Source organism: Saccopteryx bilineata, chromosome 2 (assembly GCF_036850765.1).
Source record: "Saccopteryx bilineata isolate mSacBil1 chromosome 2, mSacBil1_pri_phased_curated, whole genome shotgun sequence".
Classification (NCBI taxonomy): domain Eukaryota; kingdom Metazoa; phylum Chordata; class Mammalia; order Chiroptera; family Emballonuridae; genus Saccopteryx; species Saccopteryx bilineata.
The window spans coordinates 153,226,717-153,244,505 of NC_089491.1; the positions used below are offsets into that span (position 1 = coordinate 153,226,717).

A 17,789-nucleotide genomic window follows, 5' to 3' on the forward strand; every position below is an offset into this window, starting at 1 on the left:
AGTTCTTTGTCAAGACAGGTATAAGAAAGAAAGCTCTTCCACCTGGAGAGAGGAAGCAAGTCAGATAAATAATACGCAGAATCTCATCTTTGAGGTCTGGTGTAGTATCCTGTCTTCCCTTCCCCAACACTCATGGATATGATTAACTACCCAATCTCTAAGTGGATAAAGACATAAATTATTGCAAAATCTGTCAAACCAAGAGTCTGCATGACTTTCCTGTAATAATTTGAACAAACCATTCAAGCAGTCAAACTTCAATACACCGGTAATCTATCAAATAAAAGAGAATCAAATCAATAGATTCTTTTTCATAAACATAGATGTGTAGTAGAATCTGTAGTTAAAAAAGTCTTTGTACTTGAAATTCATCTTCTATTTGAAAAAAAAGGGCAGAAATAAGACTGAAAATATTCATCTTTGATATTTTTTTTTTACCAGAATGTTGTCTTTAATCTAAATTGAAACTTCAGTATTATAGGGACACTCATCATTGCTTTACTATCATCATTATTAAAAAATTTACAAAATACTGAGGGAAGACTAAAAATCATTTTTCTTACACATTTTATGTCATAAGAGACATGATTAAAATGAGTTTCCAAATAACATAAAAAATGCATTTTTCCTTTATCCAAAGCAAGTGCACTTTGCTCCAAAGAGATGTTTAATCCATTCTCTTTTTTGAGAAAAGTAAAGGAAGGCGATGAAGGCATTTACACTAAATTGTCATTCAATGCAGGCACATGGTTGACTTGTGAATATAAATAATTACTGTAATAATTTTGAATTTGGACAGGGGTAGTGAATTTTTATATGAATGAAAAGCAAATTATATTTCTGATACTATCAAGATTACCTCTCTGGGACAGAATTATTAAAATTTAGGCACTCTTTATTGTGCTATGGAAAACGTGGAGCCCATGTTAAGAAATCTTGTCTGTTTATGTGTGTATAACTATTTTCTCCAGAAGTGCCAGGTCTGCATTTGTAGGATAAGTTTCATAAAACTTGGATAGAGAAGCTTAAAATCCTTCCACTACCCTATACTCCCCCATCCTCTTCCATCAGGAAAAGTGCTCAGTGGTCAAATTTAACCATCACCCTTGTATCAGCAGGAGTGGAGTTGTGGGGAGATGTGAGACAAAGCCATAGCTCCTTTAAGGTTCCACTTCTTTGGGTCTGCTTACTCCCCAGTCACGGGCAGCATAATGGCCCTGGGCTGCCTCTGCTCTAGGAGAGACCTTTGCACTGGGACCATTCCGGGCTGGCAGGTGAGCCGAGCTCCCCTTAATGCTTTCCCTCACTTCCTCAGTGCACTTTTCTCTAGACACAGCTTTCCTTGCTACCAGGGTCATAACAATATCTTCTAGGGAAGTGAGATTGGGAGGTGAGCACAGGAGGAAGGATCAAAGGCTTTTTGTTCTTCCAGCTCCATGTGGTCCAACTTAGTTCATCGGGAGAGCACTCTGGGATTGTTCAGCTGGAGCTCCGGCAAATAATCAAGTGTGCCTTTCCCTGGCCTTTACCTCCTTCATTTCTCTCTTGTGGACTTAGCAGGGGTAAAGGTAGACACGGTAGGTGAGTGGCTGGGTTGCTCTTTGTTTGAAGTGACTTCTTGACCAAATATCAGGGCAGACTCCCTTCCTTTAGTCAGAACAAGAATCGGTACTTTTAAGATGACAGTAAGGGTTCAGAGCTCCAAGTGTCAGAAGTCAGTTAGGAAAAATCCAAGAAGTTTCTTGGTTTTCTTCTTAAGATAATAGTAAGTAATAATCAGTTGTTAACCACTTTGTTTTCTTAGCCCTCTGGCTGGTGAGGTCTTTATTCTTGAACTGTCTAAATGAGAAGATTTTGAAGACCTTGGGTTCTTCTGGCCACTACACTATAAGAGACAAACAAGAAGGTGTTTGTCGATTTTCAAACTCCAGGAAAATAACCCATGAAGCCTACAAAAAAGACTTATGAGTCCAGTGACTTTTAAATTGTCATAAGGAGAAACAAAAGGAAAAAACCTGTCATGAAGAATCACTTAAGTGTCATGAACTAAGGATTATGATGAATAATTTGTGTATCTATGTAATTTTAAAAACTACCAATGACTCTAATAAAAAGTCTGGTCCTCGAACACATGTTATAATCTAGTATATAACATTAGAGAACCCAAAGGAAAGCATGATGGTAATGCTTTTATTTCATATCCTATATGATGGTAAAGACATGGGGAATTCTCTTCACTCTTCCCAACAGGGGACTACTGAGTGCCAGCAGCTAATGTAGAGAAGACAAGAAGGAACTGATGGACAACTAACATTCTTGAACTTTGAACTATGGGTGCTTCCTTAATGCTGACAAGGAAAAAGCGGGGAACACAGGCCATAGCTGACTATGATAGTCTTTCTAAACGTGACCAGCACTAAGATTGATGTTTTATAGGACGGAATCAAAGAAATCTTAGGACTGGGTGATGCCATCTAATTACTGAATTCAAATTACTTTAGAACCTTCAAAGCACACATACAGGATATTCACAATATGCCCTTTTCTAAGCCACATACTTTTGTAATGAATCTAAGCCTTTGGACTAAGAATAAAAATAGCCACATGTTCCTCTACAAATAAATAATAACCATGAACAGGGCTGCTCAGAATTGAATTCATCTTGCTTTTTATTCAAATGGAAAAGTCCCCTTTTCACTGACAGATTTGCCAAACCATTACTAAATCCGCTATAGTCTAAAATCTAGAGCTAAGGTTTAGCTGTACTCAATTTACTTGTATAAAATCTATAAAGACTATTTTTGATAAATGTATCAATGCTTTTAATGCTTCCCTTAAGTACATGAATTACCTAGTTCAGATAAAGTTTAAATCATATTTTGAATTTCTTTCCTCCTTTAATTTTTGAAGTTATGTTATTCTCAAATTCAAAGCTTTAAAATATTGTAGTGTTGGGGTAAAGACATTATTATATCTATATTTCTTAAAAATGTGTTATCAAAAAACAAAACAAAACAGGTATCACTTAAAGTACTGCAAGAATCCTAATCGCAGCTTCCTAAGGAAACAGTTCCAGAGTTTTACAAGATTGTCCAATGGAAGTAAATCCAGTTTCGAAGAGATAAGAAGAAAGGAATAATTTGTATTCAGCACAGCTATTTTGAACCCCTTTGTTCTGCCGGTTATATCTCAGTAAAGATATAGATGCTTCTGTGAAAGCCATCCCCTGAAAACAAGAGGTAAGAGCTAGGAAATGGGTGAGAACTGATATAAAGTCAAGTCACTGCACAAAGAGTTTGCACACAAGATGATTTCTCACAAGTTTGCAAGCTTTTCCAAAGTCTAGCTTTCGTGAATATTGCTTGTTTGAACAAGTTGTAGAGAACGCAATCTACGCCTTATGGAACATCAAAATTCTTATTACCAAGGTGGGATTATTTAGGATCACCAAATAACAGGGTTCAAAAGTAAAACAGCTAAAAAATCCAACAATCTGGTCTAACCTGGGATGCTCTGTCTCCTCACAGCCAATGTTCCATCGGGCGGCTTTGTCTGGCTGGTGGATTTAGTGTAGGGACTCTCATCTGCAAAGGTACAATGAAGGGTTTGGTTAATTTCCATCCAGTTTCTAAAGCAGTGAAGACTTTTAGGATTGCAGTCCTTCTGCCAGAGAGAGACCATATGATATGTACAGTAGAAAGAGTTGGTAGACCTCAGACCTAGCCTGAGCTTAGTTGTGGACAAGTTATTTAAAATGCTCTGAATATCAGTTTCCTCTCCTATAAAACAGGAACACTATACTTTCTCATCCACCTCTTAGGACTGTCAGGATCAAGTGGTAGTGCTCAGGAAGGCATCAAATGGTAAGAGGTATGCAAATATACTATGCAAATTATTTGCCTCTGGGTTACATTCATTGATAAATTAAGTAACAGTCAATATCAGTAACAGGAAGACAAAGAAGGAATAAAATGGCTCAGTGGGCTCTAAGCATAATCAGGTAGAGGAACAAAGGAAAGGAAAAGAAATATTACATTTCAGATAAGCAGATGACAGATCGTTAGTATTGCAGGAAAATAAAGACAGAATTAGCGGGTTCTTGAAAATGCCAAATGCAGGAAACAAGGACATTCAGAGCAAGACCAGAGAAGGGAGGCTGAAAACAGGAAAGGAATGGTGGTTTGGCAAAAGACATATATACTGCAATGAGCTGATTTACCTTCTCTTATATAGAAATGAAAATAATTTGAAGAACCATAAAAAAGCAGCTGAAAAGACAGAAGCTCAGTATAGCTGTGAGAGTCAGGCAAGAAGCTGAAGAAGACACAGAGCTTCGAGGTGATGAGTTCATCAAATCCTAAGTAAAGTAATTTTGTTAAATCTAGGAAAGAATTTAATCTGGCTTGGAATACAGAAGTAATGATCTAGGATGGCAAATATTAGGGTTAAAATAAAAAGGAAGAATTCTTTCTAGTTTGCATGTAGACATTTGAATGAAGTAAAAGAGAGTTCTGAGTAAATATTAGGATGTATATGGCTTGCGTAAACATAATGTAAAATAATTATCTAGCATACCTAGTCAAGCTAGATAAGCCAAATGTTACTTCTGGACACACTAAAAGGTTGGTTTGTTGTAATAATAGGAAATTATTTAAGGACTGAAAAGAACCATAATGTGCTTGGTAAACTACTAAGCGTAACAAGGATTTAATTCAGCAACAAGGCTTTGTCATCTGAAAACATCAAGTCTCCCAACTAAGTGGTTTGTGTTTTAAAATTGAGGAACTCAATTTCTCTTAGGATGTACTTCTGATTGAAATGATTCACGATTTCATAAAACTAACAAGATCTTTACAAGCAATGACAAAAAGGAAAGATTAACACTGATGTAAGCTGCAATTAACTTAAAAAATAGAAAGCACACTGTTTCCTGTTTATATTCTATTTGTCATACAATTCTTTATATTCTTCCAACCACAACCACCAACTTTCAGATACCAATACAATTAACAGCATCGCTTTTGCTTATGAAGCAGTATCCTAGACCTTTATTCACATTGCAAATGCAATTTTGGGTATGATCACAAACCACAAAACAAAAAGCAAAAATTACATTACAAAAGTCTCCATTTGCCCACCATTTCTGCTTGAGTATTTCTCATGGCATTGATTTAATAACCAAGCAATACGCTTTACATATATATAGCACCTACTAAAACAAATTTACTATATGTTAAAATCTGAATTCTTTATAAAGCCAATTAAAATACATTTTCTTTTATTATCTAAAGTCTTTGAAACAGTGACTTTATGAGTACAAAGCACTGAGCCAGGGGATACAGATCATAACAACTAGTTTTAGGGACAGTATCTTGGAAGCCTAAAGGCTTTCTTCAGTGTTCAACTTGTCAAGCGTTCAGCCAATTAAAATCTCGGTTGACTCCAGTGTTGGGTTTCCTAAAGGACAGTAAACTGGGATTTTTTGCACTTATACTCTATTTTAAGAAGCCATTTCTTTAGAAATATACCCACTTTGCATTACAGAACTAGTCGACCTTGGTAACATTGTTTTCTGAGATAGTCTAGTTACACACATCCTTAAAAGGTTGAAACTGAATTATAGATGGCTCCTGGGACAGCTCCTGCCACTCCATCCCCCAGTTCCTGCCCTCATGCTCAGTATGCAGTGTTCTTCCTGAAATAGGTGAAAGTAGACAATTATTGAGAAGCCAAAGGTTGTGTTGGTCAAACGACCAGACTGAAATAAGTTTCATATTATCTAAAAATAGCTTGCCAAAGTCCATCTGGATAAAAGCAGTTTCTAATAGAAGTGAGGCAGAATCCCGGCAACATTTATCAAGAGAGTAAAGAAGAGTAGAGCAGTAGAGTGGCAGCATGGTGCAATTCAACCTTTGTTTTCTTTTTCTTTCTTTTTTTTGTTTTTATTAAGTGAGAGGAGGGGAGGTAGAGAGATAGACTCTTGCATGTGTCCTGACCAGGATCCACCTAGCAAGCCCACTAGGGAACTGCCCATCTGGGGTGTTGCTCCATTACTCAGGAACTGAGCTCTTCTTAGTGCCTGAGGCAGAGGCCATGGAGCCATCCTTGGTGCCCAGAGCCAACTCGCTCCAATCAAACTGTGGGTGCAGGAGGGGAAAAAAGAGAGAAAGAGAGAGACAGAGAAGCAAGGGGGGATGGTAGAGAAGCAGATGGTTGCTTCTCCTGTGTGCCCTGACCGGGAATTGAACTCAGAACATTCACATGCCAGGCTGATGTTCTACCACTGAACCAACCAACCAGGCCCAACATCTGTTTTCAAAGAAACTAAATGTCTTTGTTTTAAATCTCTAAGAGGCATTAAGGGCCTTTTATAAAAAGCAACCCATCACATAATGAACACATCAACCCTTATGGTGGAATTTACTCAATGTCAACTCTTTTTTTTTTTTTTTTTGTATTTTTCTGAAGCTGGAAACGGGGAGACAGTCAGACAGACAGCCCAACTGGGATCCACCCGGCACGCCCACCAGGGGGCGATGCTCTGCCCTTCCGGGGTGTCGCTCTGTCTCGACCAGAGCCACTCTAGCACCTGGGGCAGAGGCCAAGGAGCCATCCCCAGCACCCAGGCCATCTTTGCTCCAATGGAGCCTCGGCTGCGGGAGGGGAAGAGAGAGAGAGGAAGGAGAGGGGGAGGGGTGGAGAAGCAGATGGGCGCTTCTCCTGTGTGCCCTGGCCGGGAATCGAACCCGGGACTTCTGCACACCAGGTCGACGCTCTACCACTGAGCCAACCGGCCAGGGCCAATGTCAACTCTTGATTCAAACTTTGTTTAAAAATAGGAACAGAGGGAAGACACTGAATGATTCAATGGTAGATAGTCCCATAATAGGATACTGATGGACAAAAATGTCAAGGGTCTATTTTTAATCCTTGAGCATTAAGTCATGGAGAGATATAGAAGCTTCTGTTAGGGTTTTTCATGCAGCATTTAATGGAGATTTGTAGTATATCACTAAATTTTCATCATTGTAAGAAACGATATAGATCAGCCTTTCACTTATAGTTAGAACTTGAGGCCCAGCGAGGAAACTTATAGAAGGACACACCTGAGTGTGTCAGACTGCATTTCTTTTATTCTTATTCCCATGTTCTTCCTTTTTTTTAATGTATTTCCTTTTGGATGGACAATGAGATTTGCTAGGTTACCAGGTACACATTTCTGTGCCTCACAGAAAAGTGAACAGACACAGCACTCCAACAAAGCCCTTGCAGGATGTAAGTTAACTCCTGCAGAGAAGCCTATGAAAATGAGCTATCATGGCCATGTGTATATTACATATTACATGTGTGTCTATAAACCTCATTCTCCTCTCCTCCAACAATTTATTTGCCTAAAATGAAGTACACATAAATTTTACTACAAAACCAATTTATACTTTTCATTTCACTTTTTTGCAGACAAAATTTTAAAATAAATGCTAATAAAAATCACTGTTCTTTAGCAAAGGCCTCCAAGTTTCACTGAATTATAAGATCTGTGTTAATATCTATACTTCATTGGGGAGAAACTAACTAGACTTCCATTCAAATACACAAAATTTAAAAATTGGCAAAATAACAAGGAAAAGAATCAATCAGTAGCTAATACCTCTAGAACAGTGCCCAGCATATAGTATGCATTCATTAAATGTTTACCGATAGATAAAGGAATTGTATTCAACTTTTCAAACTAAAGCATTTATTGTAAATAAGCAACCTGAAGAAGGCTGAACAACTGTTATAAGGTAGCCTTCTTCCTACCTCTGATTTTTTCCATTGGTTGATAGCCTATGCCATTTAAAGTTATGGCATCACCCAACAGCTTTTTTTTTTTAAATTTTTTTATTTTTTATTTATTTATTCATTTTAGAGAGGAGAGGGAGAGACAGAGAGAGAGAGAGAGAGAGAGAGAGAGAGAGAGGAGAGACAGAGAGAGAGAGAAGGGGGGGAGGAGCTGGAAGCATCAACTCCCATATGTGCCTTGACCAGGCAAGCCCAGGGTTTTGAACCGGCGACCTCAGCATTTCCAGGTCGATGCTTTATCCACTGCGTCACCACAGGTCAGGCCACCCAACAGCTATTGAGTATTGACTTACAACATGTTAAAAATCTATGACTTTATAAAATGAATATTAAAATATTTCCTTTAATTTTCACTTAAACTACATATAGATTTATTGCACAATCATTAAAAGAGTGCCTTTACGCAAAAAGATTCTGATTTCCATACCAGACTTCCAGTCTTGACTTTTGATGGTGTATCATAGTATCAAGGGACCCTTATTGAAATTCACTATAGGAGCAAAGCAGACAGCGGTGAGCTAGTGCTCATTGAAGTAAATGTTGCAAGTAACAATTATGTGTACCTCAGGGTCTCAGAACTGTCAGCCTTTTCTAATGACATCTTTTCAGATAATCACAGTCACCCACTGTCAAAAGGGCTGCATATTGGTCACAAAAAGGGAGAGCATGGGTCCCCTTTACAGTGACATCCTATGAGGTGAGGGAAAATCCCCTCCATTAAGTGAAATATCAACACTGTGACAGAGGCACAGAAAGCACTTAGTCAAGTATATACTTAAAATAGAGTGGAACAATGGAGGGGCGGGGGCATCTGTCCCGGTCATTCCCTCCATTTTTGGCCAATCTCTTCATGTGCCAAACACAGGATGGGCAAACACAGATCATTTGCTCTGATTATAGTCAAGTGGAGCTGGTGTTACAAACTTGGATAGCAAACAGCAGGCACCTAAGGACAAGGCTTCCTCTGCACCACAACAAAATCCCATGTCGGAGCTGAACCGCATCTCGAGGAATGAACTCAGGTCCCTTTGTGTCATAATCTCAATCGGTTGCCTGGCATCAAATAGCTTCCATGTGTAATCAGGCTGGCTCTTGTCTCCCCATCTCCTGTCTCTCCCATTCCCAGGGTCCGCACTTTCCAGACAAACTGGATATGACTCTCATTGATCTCTTTTGTTATTCGTTTTCCCTTTGCATGGCATTAATGTGGTTTCAAGAATCTCCAGCTGTACTCAGGGCTTTGTTGAAGAAAAAAATTTAACTTCCTTTGGCTGAGACTAATCAGCCAATGCTAAACAATTCTTAGCAACTAATTACGCACAACTGAGGCACCTGCTAAACCAGCAGATCCCATAACTTCTTGATTAGGACAAAAAATAAAAAGCATCTTGTGCAGTTAAACATTATGACCAATTCCTAGCAGTGGGGAGACAGGCAGCTCATGCCACAAGGTTCATGTACATCATTATGAACTCAGAAGAGAACCCTTGTTTTTCATGAAGGAACAAAATGAAATGCAATTGTGAAGGAAATAATCTGTCCCTTGAAGTCAATTGCATTCCACAAATTTTAGTGCCTACTATGTGCAAGCAAAGAGTTAATTGAGGAAAAGACAATAAAACTTTAAGTAGAATGGCGATGGAAGAATCCTTATTACTTTGTAGGTTTGAGACAGACACGTGCTTCACTAGCTGAGGTGGAAGTGAGCCAGGCTTGGGGCACGCGGGGAATGGGAAGGGAGAGGGACTGCACTTCAATGACTTTACCTAGAAACGTGCCATCAGAAAAATCAAGAAACAGGCCACTTTAATTTTCAGCAAATGTGGAAGTTTGTGTGGTGTGTGAGACCATAATCTTTTCAGTCCCCGGGGCCTGTGAACATTTCATCTCAGCCCAGCATGAAATCTTGCACATTGGCTGTTTTTTGCAGACACTAGGCCTCCAGTTTCATTTGCTGCCTTGGTGATTTGATGGCACACTAAAATTTAAGCCAGATTTCCTGAGGAGTAGCAGTCAAAGGGTTGTCATAATAGGATTTATAAAAGTATGTCTTTCTCTTCTTGTTAAAATAATGCACAGTGCTTTGCATAATTTAAAGAAATGCAAACTCAAAGATTTGGCTAAAGACTCCTGGTCAATCCTAAAGAGTTCTTAATCCCAGTTTAACATAACAGTTTTTGTAGGGTTATACAAAATAATGCACCCTCATGTTTTTCTGGGTCCCCATAGTCTCAGCTCCATTGCGCTGACATATTGGAGCTATGACAGATAGCTGCTTCCAACTGATCTCACTGGGGAAGAATTAATTTCATCTCCTTCCCTAATGGGATAAAGTGGTCCACACAACCAGTGTTAAACCAGAGGGAGTGAGGGTGATCTGGGCTTGACGGCAGAGGCGGCCTGCTGCTCCATTGTAGTCTCTTTCCCACTAAGAGATGATTTCCCTCTCCAATGGTCTACTTTCCCTCCTCTCTTTTGTTATTTGTTTTCCCTTTGCATGGCATTAATGTCTATCCTTGACTTGTCAGGGTTTCTTATGGTTTTATAATCTAAACACATGTGTTTTATATTCTTAAAGGGGACCAGGTCTTTTGCTTTTGAACATTAAAATAAATCACTGAAACGGAGCACAGATTCATTTTTTAAACAAATGTACAGTGGTTTTTTTCCTAATGATAGAAAGTTCTCAAACTACATTAATCACAATCACACAACCATTTCAGGGATTAAATATTACAATTAAAAAAATGTCAACCATACAGCTCATATTGATGAAGGCCTGTCTTATAAAACCATTTTTCTCCCTCACTGGTCCATTACCTAAGTTCTTGCAACTCAAAATGTGGTCCATGGATGAGCACATGGGCATCACCTGAAAGCTTGTCAGATGTGTATCCTCTCGGGCCTCAGCCCAGACCTATGGAGTCAGAGCCTACATTTAATAAAATCTCTAGGTGATTGGTGTGGATATGAAAGTTTAGAAAGTTCTGATCCAATGGATTTGACCAACAGCAATGGCACAAGTAGTGAGGATCCATCTATGACACATCTGACCATATTGTGTCAGGGTAACCCACAAAGAAGCTGGCAGAATAGCTGAAAGGCTTCAATAGGATCCCCATGCCTCAAATACTTAAACTAGCAAATTGTTTATGAAATGATTTCTTCAAGTAGAAATGACCATGTTACAAAGTTATTGTTTTAAGTAAGTTCCATCTTTTCTTGATCCACTTCAAATTCCTTAACAGTCCTAAAATGGCTGCTTTATGGGGATAACTGGATCCAACTAGGGCCAGATTACCTGGAGCAGTTCATTGATTGTAATGATAATCGATTAGTCAGTTTGCATTTTAGGGTGGTGAGAGAAAATAGTATTGAGTTATTATCCCCTAGCTTGTAAAGAACTAAAAATGATAAGTCATGTCCAACCTCATGGTAAGGACATGGGGAAAGAATCTTGCATGGTATTATCTCCTTAAAATCTTTCTTCAAACACAAAGGCATTTTCTTGCATCTACACAGTTCTCTTGGAATCAGGAAGGTCTCGAGCACAGATCCTGACCTATAATCTTTACATAGTGGTAAATAAAACTGCTGTGCCTCCCCCCACCCCCACCAAGCATATGGTCAACCTTGCAGAAGTAGTCTCTGGTAACAGTGCTGCTTGGTGATGCATGTAGGCCTTTGGAAGAGTAATATCTGAAGCCAGATTAATTTGTAAATCCTCTCTGAAATTGAGCATAAAATTGTACATTTTCTGCCTCTGAGCATACCTATTGCTCATGTGTCTGAATCACAATGAAACTCCCAAGCTTCTTCCTAGTATTGGTTCCAGTAAGGAGTGATGAGGAAGAGTTATAGGCATCACGGACTGGCTTTATCACCAAAGAATCAAACTATCTAAAGGAATGGACTCTAGGATATAAAATTCATTTTCATTACCTTAGCAAATTCCAACCTAAAACTTTAACATCTTAAATTCAGTACAGCTTTTACATTTTCTAATAGAGAAAGGACTGCATTCTTTAAATCTTTGGTTTACCCGTCAGATTATGCCAGCTGGCATTCTTGGTATCTCAATGTTATGAAATATGCATAGGTTCAACAAGGTCTTAGCATTAGAATAATACTCTGGTGAAAAATATGAATTACTTCAGGTTAGTGAACATTGCCTATTTAAAACCACATGTGGTAATTCTTATTTAAAAAGTGCATCATTCTTTATGTGGTATTAATAAGATAGACCATATATAAGTATTCTTGGACGATCATAAGGATCGATGATTTTATGTAACAGCAACTAGAGCTGGATGGTAGGATTTGTAGAAGAAATAAATAAGACATTTGGAGAACTTAAGGTCCCCCCAATTTTTTAAAATCAATGAGTAATATAAAATTAAGTTACTGTGATACATATTGATCATAATTTAGACTGGGGCAAATTTGAGGCAAAAAAAAATTTAAAATAGCATCTAGATTTTCTTGAGATAACCAAATGCTGAAAATGTCTTTATCTAAAGGATTGAAAGTGTTTTAAAAAACATTTCAATAACAAAAATTACATGATATTATTACAAAGGGTTTCTATTATTTAGAAGATGTCAATCTAATATTTGATAGAATAAAGTCAAGATTGATAGAAAAAGTAAGAGAAAGCAAAATGCAATCGAGATAACTTTCAGAGGTCTACATTTTATGGTATGTGAATGAATACTGGATGTCGTTAGAAGAAATCAGGATTCACATATATCTGTGCAGTGACCCATCCCAGTCTAAGTTTGATCATGGAAAACCCAGCCTTTTAAGCCCTCAGCTATTGCTCTGACAGTGACAGTGATGACGTTTTTAAAACATAGGCAACTTTCAGACATGGTTCAGTGGCTCAGTATTTTTCCTTCTTTTTCTTTTCCCCTGTTAACCAATATTGTGTAAACTAAAAAAAAGTCAACTGCTGGCATGTTAATTTATACAAATCAATGATCAGATAGTCACTAGCACTGATAAATTTCTAAATAAAGCCAAAAAAAGAAAAAAAAAGTATTACCACCACTGCAAAGACTCTGTTACCAATGTATTAACTGAAAGCCTGTTTCTATACCTAGCATTCTGGAGTAATAGAGAGGGAAAAATGAATAGTGTATATTTATAACATTGAGTAATGTTTTGGAGCTCGGAGAATAGACTATTCTCCTCAGAGCTATTGCTTTGGCCAGATAGCTCAGCTGGTTAGAGCACTCTCCTGATATGCCAAGGTTATAGGTTTGATCTCCGGTCAGGGCACATACAGGAACAGAACGATATTTTTGTCTCTTCCTCAGCAGACTGAAGCACAAGAACCAAATGTGACTGCCGATATGTGCCCAGACCCACTGTGTCACTCCCAACGCCCTCCTTCGTGTCAACGTGTGCCTTAGAAACAATGCCCCGAAGGATGTTTCCAATATGCTGAGGAAAACTAAGCTTTTTTCAGGAGTCTATTTTAATTAAAATCAAAACAATAGAACTACAGATGAGACTTCATGGTGATGGAGAAAATGGATTAAGCCGGAAGTTACCAGACTGCAAAGCAGATGGAAGGAAAAGTGAACCTCAGGTTGAAGCCCCTGGTTGTATATAAGAGGTGTGAATTATGTGAAGAAAGATTAGGGTTTGATTGTAATCTTATAACATTTTTAGGTGCTTCTTTCATTATACATCAATGCCACTGGTTTCCTCTACAAATAACCCAAATAATTTCTTACAGACCCTTTCCTCACTTCCGAGGTTGTGCATGGTTTAATAAGTAGTTCAAGCACACATAATCACCCAGAATAACCTTTCCGAGATCAATAATACTACAATAATACTAATACTGCTATAACAATTATAGCTAATCCTTCCTGAGTACTCAGTAAATGTCAGCATGAGTTTAAGCACCTTAGATGTATAATCTTATTTCTTCTCATAATAACAATAAAATTAAAAATAACAGGAAAAGATAATTCACTTCAGAAAAGGAGTTCTGATTTTAAGGAAGAATTTGCTATTGTTTGTTCTAAATAGTAGATTCCACAGTAAAATTTAAATTTAACTGTTATTGCCCTGGCTGGATAGTTAGAGCATTGTTCTGATATGCTATGGCTAAGGGTTTGATCCAGTGGTGGGATTCAGCCGGTTTGCACCGGTTCAGCAAAACTGATACCTAATTTTTTGTTGAGTTCGGCGAATCGGTTGTTAAAATGGCACTTGTAATCAGGGTTCTCTCTAAGGTGGGTGCCTGGGCAGTCGCCCAATGTGAAAATCACAAATTTACATTCCTTATTATTTTTTAACGTTCATTTGCACAACAGGGTATTCTAAGAGCCCATAGTAATGTTCATTGTGTCCATAGGTGAAAAAATTGCAAGTGAGGATGCCAATCAAGACGGAATATGGAATATCTTAAATAACAGTTTTATTGTTTTTTTTTCAGGTATTTAAAAATATTTTTCATTAATATTTTAAAACTCTTTCTTACAGCATAATTTTGTGTACATTCTTCTTTTATTGTTCTTATTTAAGTATTAAATGCATGAAATAAACTACCTTTTGCTATACTGCTTTTTTTTATCCTTAAAATGGTCGTCACTAGGGCAGAGAACCAGCTGTTCAATTATTTGAATCCCACCACTCACTGGTTTGATCCCCAGTCAGGGCACATACAGCAACAGATTGATGTTTCTCTCTCTCTCTCCTTTCCTCTCTCTAAAATAAATAGATTAAAAAATAAATAAATGAAACTGCTAAGCACGAAGACCAAAGCAGTGTGGGTTTACGACATGCTCAGCACTATGTTTACCTCATATATACATTATCAATACTCACAACAATGTAATTGCACAGGCTCAATTATACTGCTTGAAATATGAGGATACAGAGGCTTATAGAGGTGAAATGATGTTCTTAAATATTCCCAAGAAGGGAAGTGCAGAAATGAAGCTTTAACTTACATGTCTTTATAGATTCTGCTCTTTGCCACCTGGATACACTATTGGTTAAAATTCGTGTGTGTGTGTGTGTGTGTGTGTGTGTGTGTGTGTGTGTGTGTGTGTGAAAAGAGAGGGACTTCTTTATATAGCAGTCACTACTGGGTGTATTCTGGTGACTACATATATATCACAGATATAGACACTTGAGTCTGCATTTGAAGATGTCCTGGAATTTCAGGTTAGAAAAGAAAATAACTCTCCCAGTTTTCAGATCTTACTTCTTTGTCATGAATTCTTGGCTTAATTTATGATTTAAGATGCAAGGCTTTTTCTGGCCCATAAACAAGTCATTTGAAAGAATGCCTTTTAGCCAAGAAGCTCCAACTATTTTAGGAAATAAAATCTGGCTGAATTTATCTCTCTTAACTCCTACACTCTATGCCAACCATTCTCTACTGATAGAGCATTTATGAACAGGCTCCTACAAGTGGTTTATCATCATAAAATGAGTAAATAGTGGGAAACTCTCTTTTCTCTTTTAGTATTCCAGACAACATTCACAGCCTGCTGCTTATAATATTTCAAACCTCTCATTAGCATCATGCAGCTGGAGGGAGAAAATAAATCTTGGACCAGGAGACATCTAGGAATGCAGTGAAGAAAACGGTGGTATGACTTGTGCGCTTGGCAAAATTGAGTCTCTCTCGTCTTCCTCTGGCTCTCCAAGCCCATAACCACCCATAGCGAGGCTCCAGAGTAGGGGAGCTGCAACCTCTGTCCTCAGGTTTAGAAGTGCCTTCTGTGTAGCAGGATTACTGGGCAGACACATGTGAACCTTTTGCTAGACTTAGGAATTTCACAGGGAGCTTTTGAGACCCAGGTGGCAACACACCCATTAGCCATTCTTTCCAAAATTGCCATCTCTTCTGGCCTTGGCTTATATCAGGACCTATTTCTGAACTCACTTTCTAAATACTTTTGAAAATTCCCAGATTTAACCCAATTTCTAAGTATGAGCCAGTCTCTTATATACCATTTTAGAACCTAAACCTTCTTGCCATGAGGGTGGGAGGTGAGAATCACTTGTGGGTCCCTTGGGAATAACATATTTCATACATATGCTTTGAGTTGCCACATATTTTGCTTTATTGATTCATCATTAGGTCAAGCAATAGCAGGTGACTACTTATCAAACAGATGACATGTATTATTAATGCATGATTAAAGGGGAATGTATCGTGGCTGTCAGAATCCAGGGAGTCTGTGCCTTCTGTTATTTAAAGCTGTACTTTGGATACTCTCTGGTTTTCCAGTGAGAGGCAGTGTATATACACACAAAACCTTACAGGGTGTTAGACCAGAAGTAATTTCTTTTTGTGGAAAACATTAAACTCATTTTTAAAACACTAAAATTTTACTGCCATGTAGCTTTCACCCAGCTCTACCACTCACTAGCTGGGTGACCTCAGATAAATTACATCTTCTCCCTGGGCCTCAGTTTGCTCACCTATAAAATGGAACTAGTACCTACCGCAGAGGAGTGCTGTGAGGATTGAATAAAACAGTGTAAATAAAGCATCAGGACTGCTCTGGCTCCGGGAGGCGGTGCTTCTATCTATCCCTTTATCTGGCGGATGAGGAAGCTGAGTGATGGACAAAAGCCAGCAGGAACCCCCCAGTGACCACTGTGATAGCACTCACTATACCACCTTGTAACCATCAAACTGCTTATCTCCAAGGTATGGACTCTTTTAAGGGAAGATTTACTTGTATAGACATAGGTATTATTATTGCCATGTTTACAGCTGAGAAAACTGAATCTCAGGGAAGTTAAAAATCTATTGAAGTCAAAGCGGCTAGTATGTGGCAGAGACATGATTCTAACTCATGATCCCAACACCAACGACCATTCTTTTCCCAATATTGTCACACTGCCTCGATAGAGAGTTTGCACAACACAACAATCCTCAATGGAAGGAAAGCCTGATGTCTGATCATTGTCAACGTGACTCCCACTTTCTACTGTAATGAAGAGGCAGAGACTCGACGTGCTTTTTTCAAGACCATGGGCTACCATTAGCTGAGCTTTTCACTGGAGAAATTCATTGATATTAAGTGGTCTATTATGACTCGATTTATATTGGCATAAGAAAAATTGGAACTCACATACCTAGATTTAATAGTACAAAGATTATCAAATTATCTTCATTTGCTTTGGAGACAAATTATTCAGACACACAATTTCCTCACGAATTATTTGCTTGTCTAACTCTCCTTGGGTTATGTCTACTTCATCAACTTTATTACTTTTTCCCATAAATCTTGCCTGAACAAAGATTTAGCTTTTATAGTTAATTAGGATGAACAAGGAAAATGCAATTCAACTCCACAAAAAGTGAATGTTTAATTTTGAACAATTTTGTAGCATTATACTCAATAGGGCTCTTCCCATTTCCCAATTAACAACTTAGTAACATTTACAAACACCTAGCATAAAAGAAGCCTTTTCCTTCTATCACTGCTTATTAGTTTTATTACGGAATTTTGGGTATACTGTAGGGACACTTCAATCATGAAAGTAATCATGTAAAACTATTGGATTCTATTTAGCAATAGTACCTTAGAGGAGTTTCATTTATGATAACTGAAACTTTCTCACATTTACTCTCATCTCTCACATAATTTGCCTTAAGGTATTTTAAAATCACATCATCTAAGCTTTAGAAGGGCATTCCTAAGCATTTAGCTCCAAGCCACAGTATATTTTAAAACAGATTTTTATAAAATTCAATATTGATTGAGTGACAGGCAGTTCACTCAGTATTTTCAATGTAAATATTGTTAAAAATTTCTACATAAGTGTCTTATCAATGCCATATGAGAAAATACAAAGGTATATACTCAAATTAGATGTATAAATACATCTATACATACATACTTCATAGATTTAGGCATCCATATATATGTATTTAGGAGCACTTTTAGGAAAAATTACCATAT

The 17,789-nt window shown here is 37.9% G+C and overlaps 1 protein-coding gene across 11 annotated transcripts in view; it reads right to left on the reverse strand.

The window, feature by feature from the left end:
* Positions 1-17,789, reverse strand: part of GRIP1 (glutamate receptor interacting protein 1) — a 749,322-nt gene that overhangs the window by 185,472 nt on the left and 546,061 nt on the right. For 10 of the 11 annotated variants that reach the window (XM_066258209.1, XM_066258212.1, XM_066258217.1 and 7 more), the window contains exon 2: positions 3,504-3,584. The exons of the other annotated variant lie outside the window; for it this stretch is intronic. In XM_066258209.1, the coding sequence (XP_066114306.1) occupies positions 3,504-3,584 (81 nt within the window). The remainder of the gene's footprint in view (positions 1-3,503; positions 3,585-17,789) is intronic. 11 annotated transcript variants of the gene reach the window in all.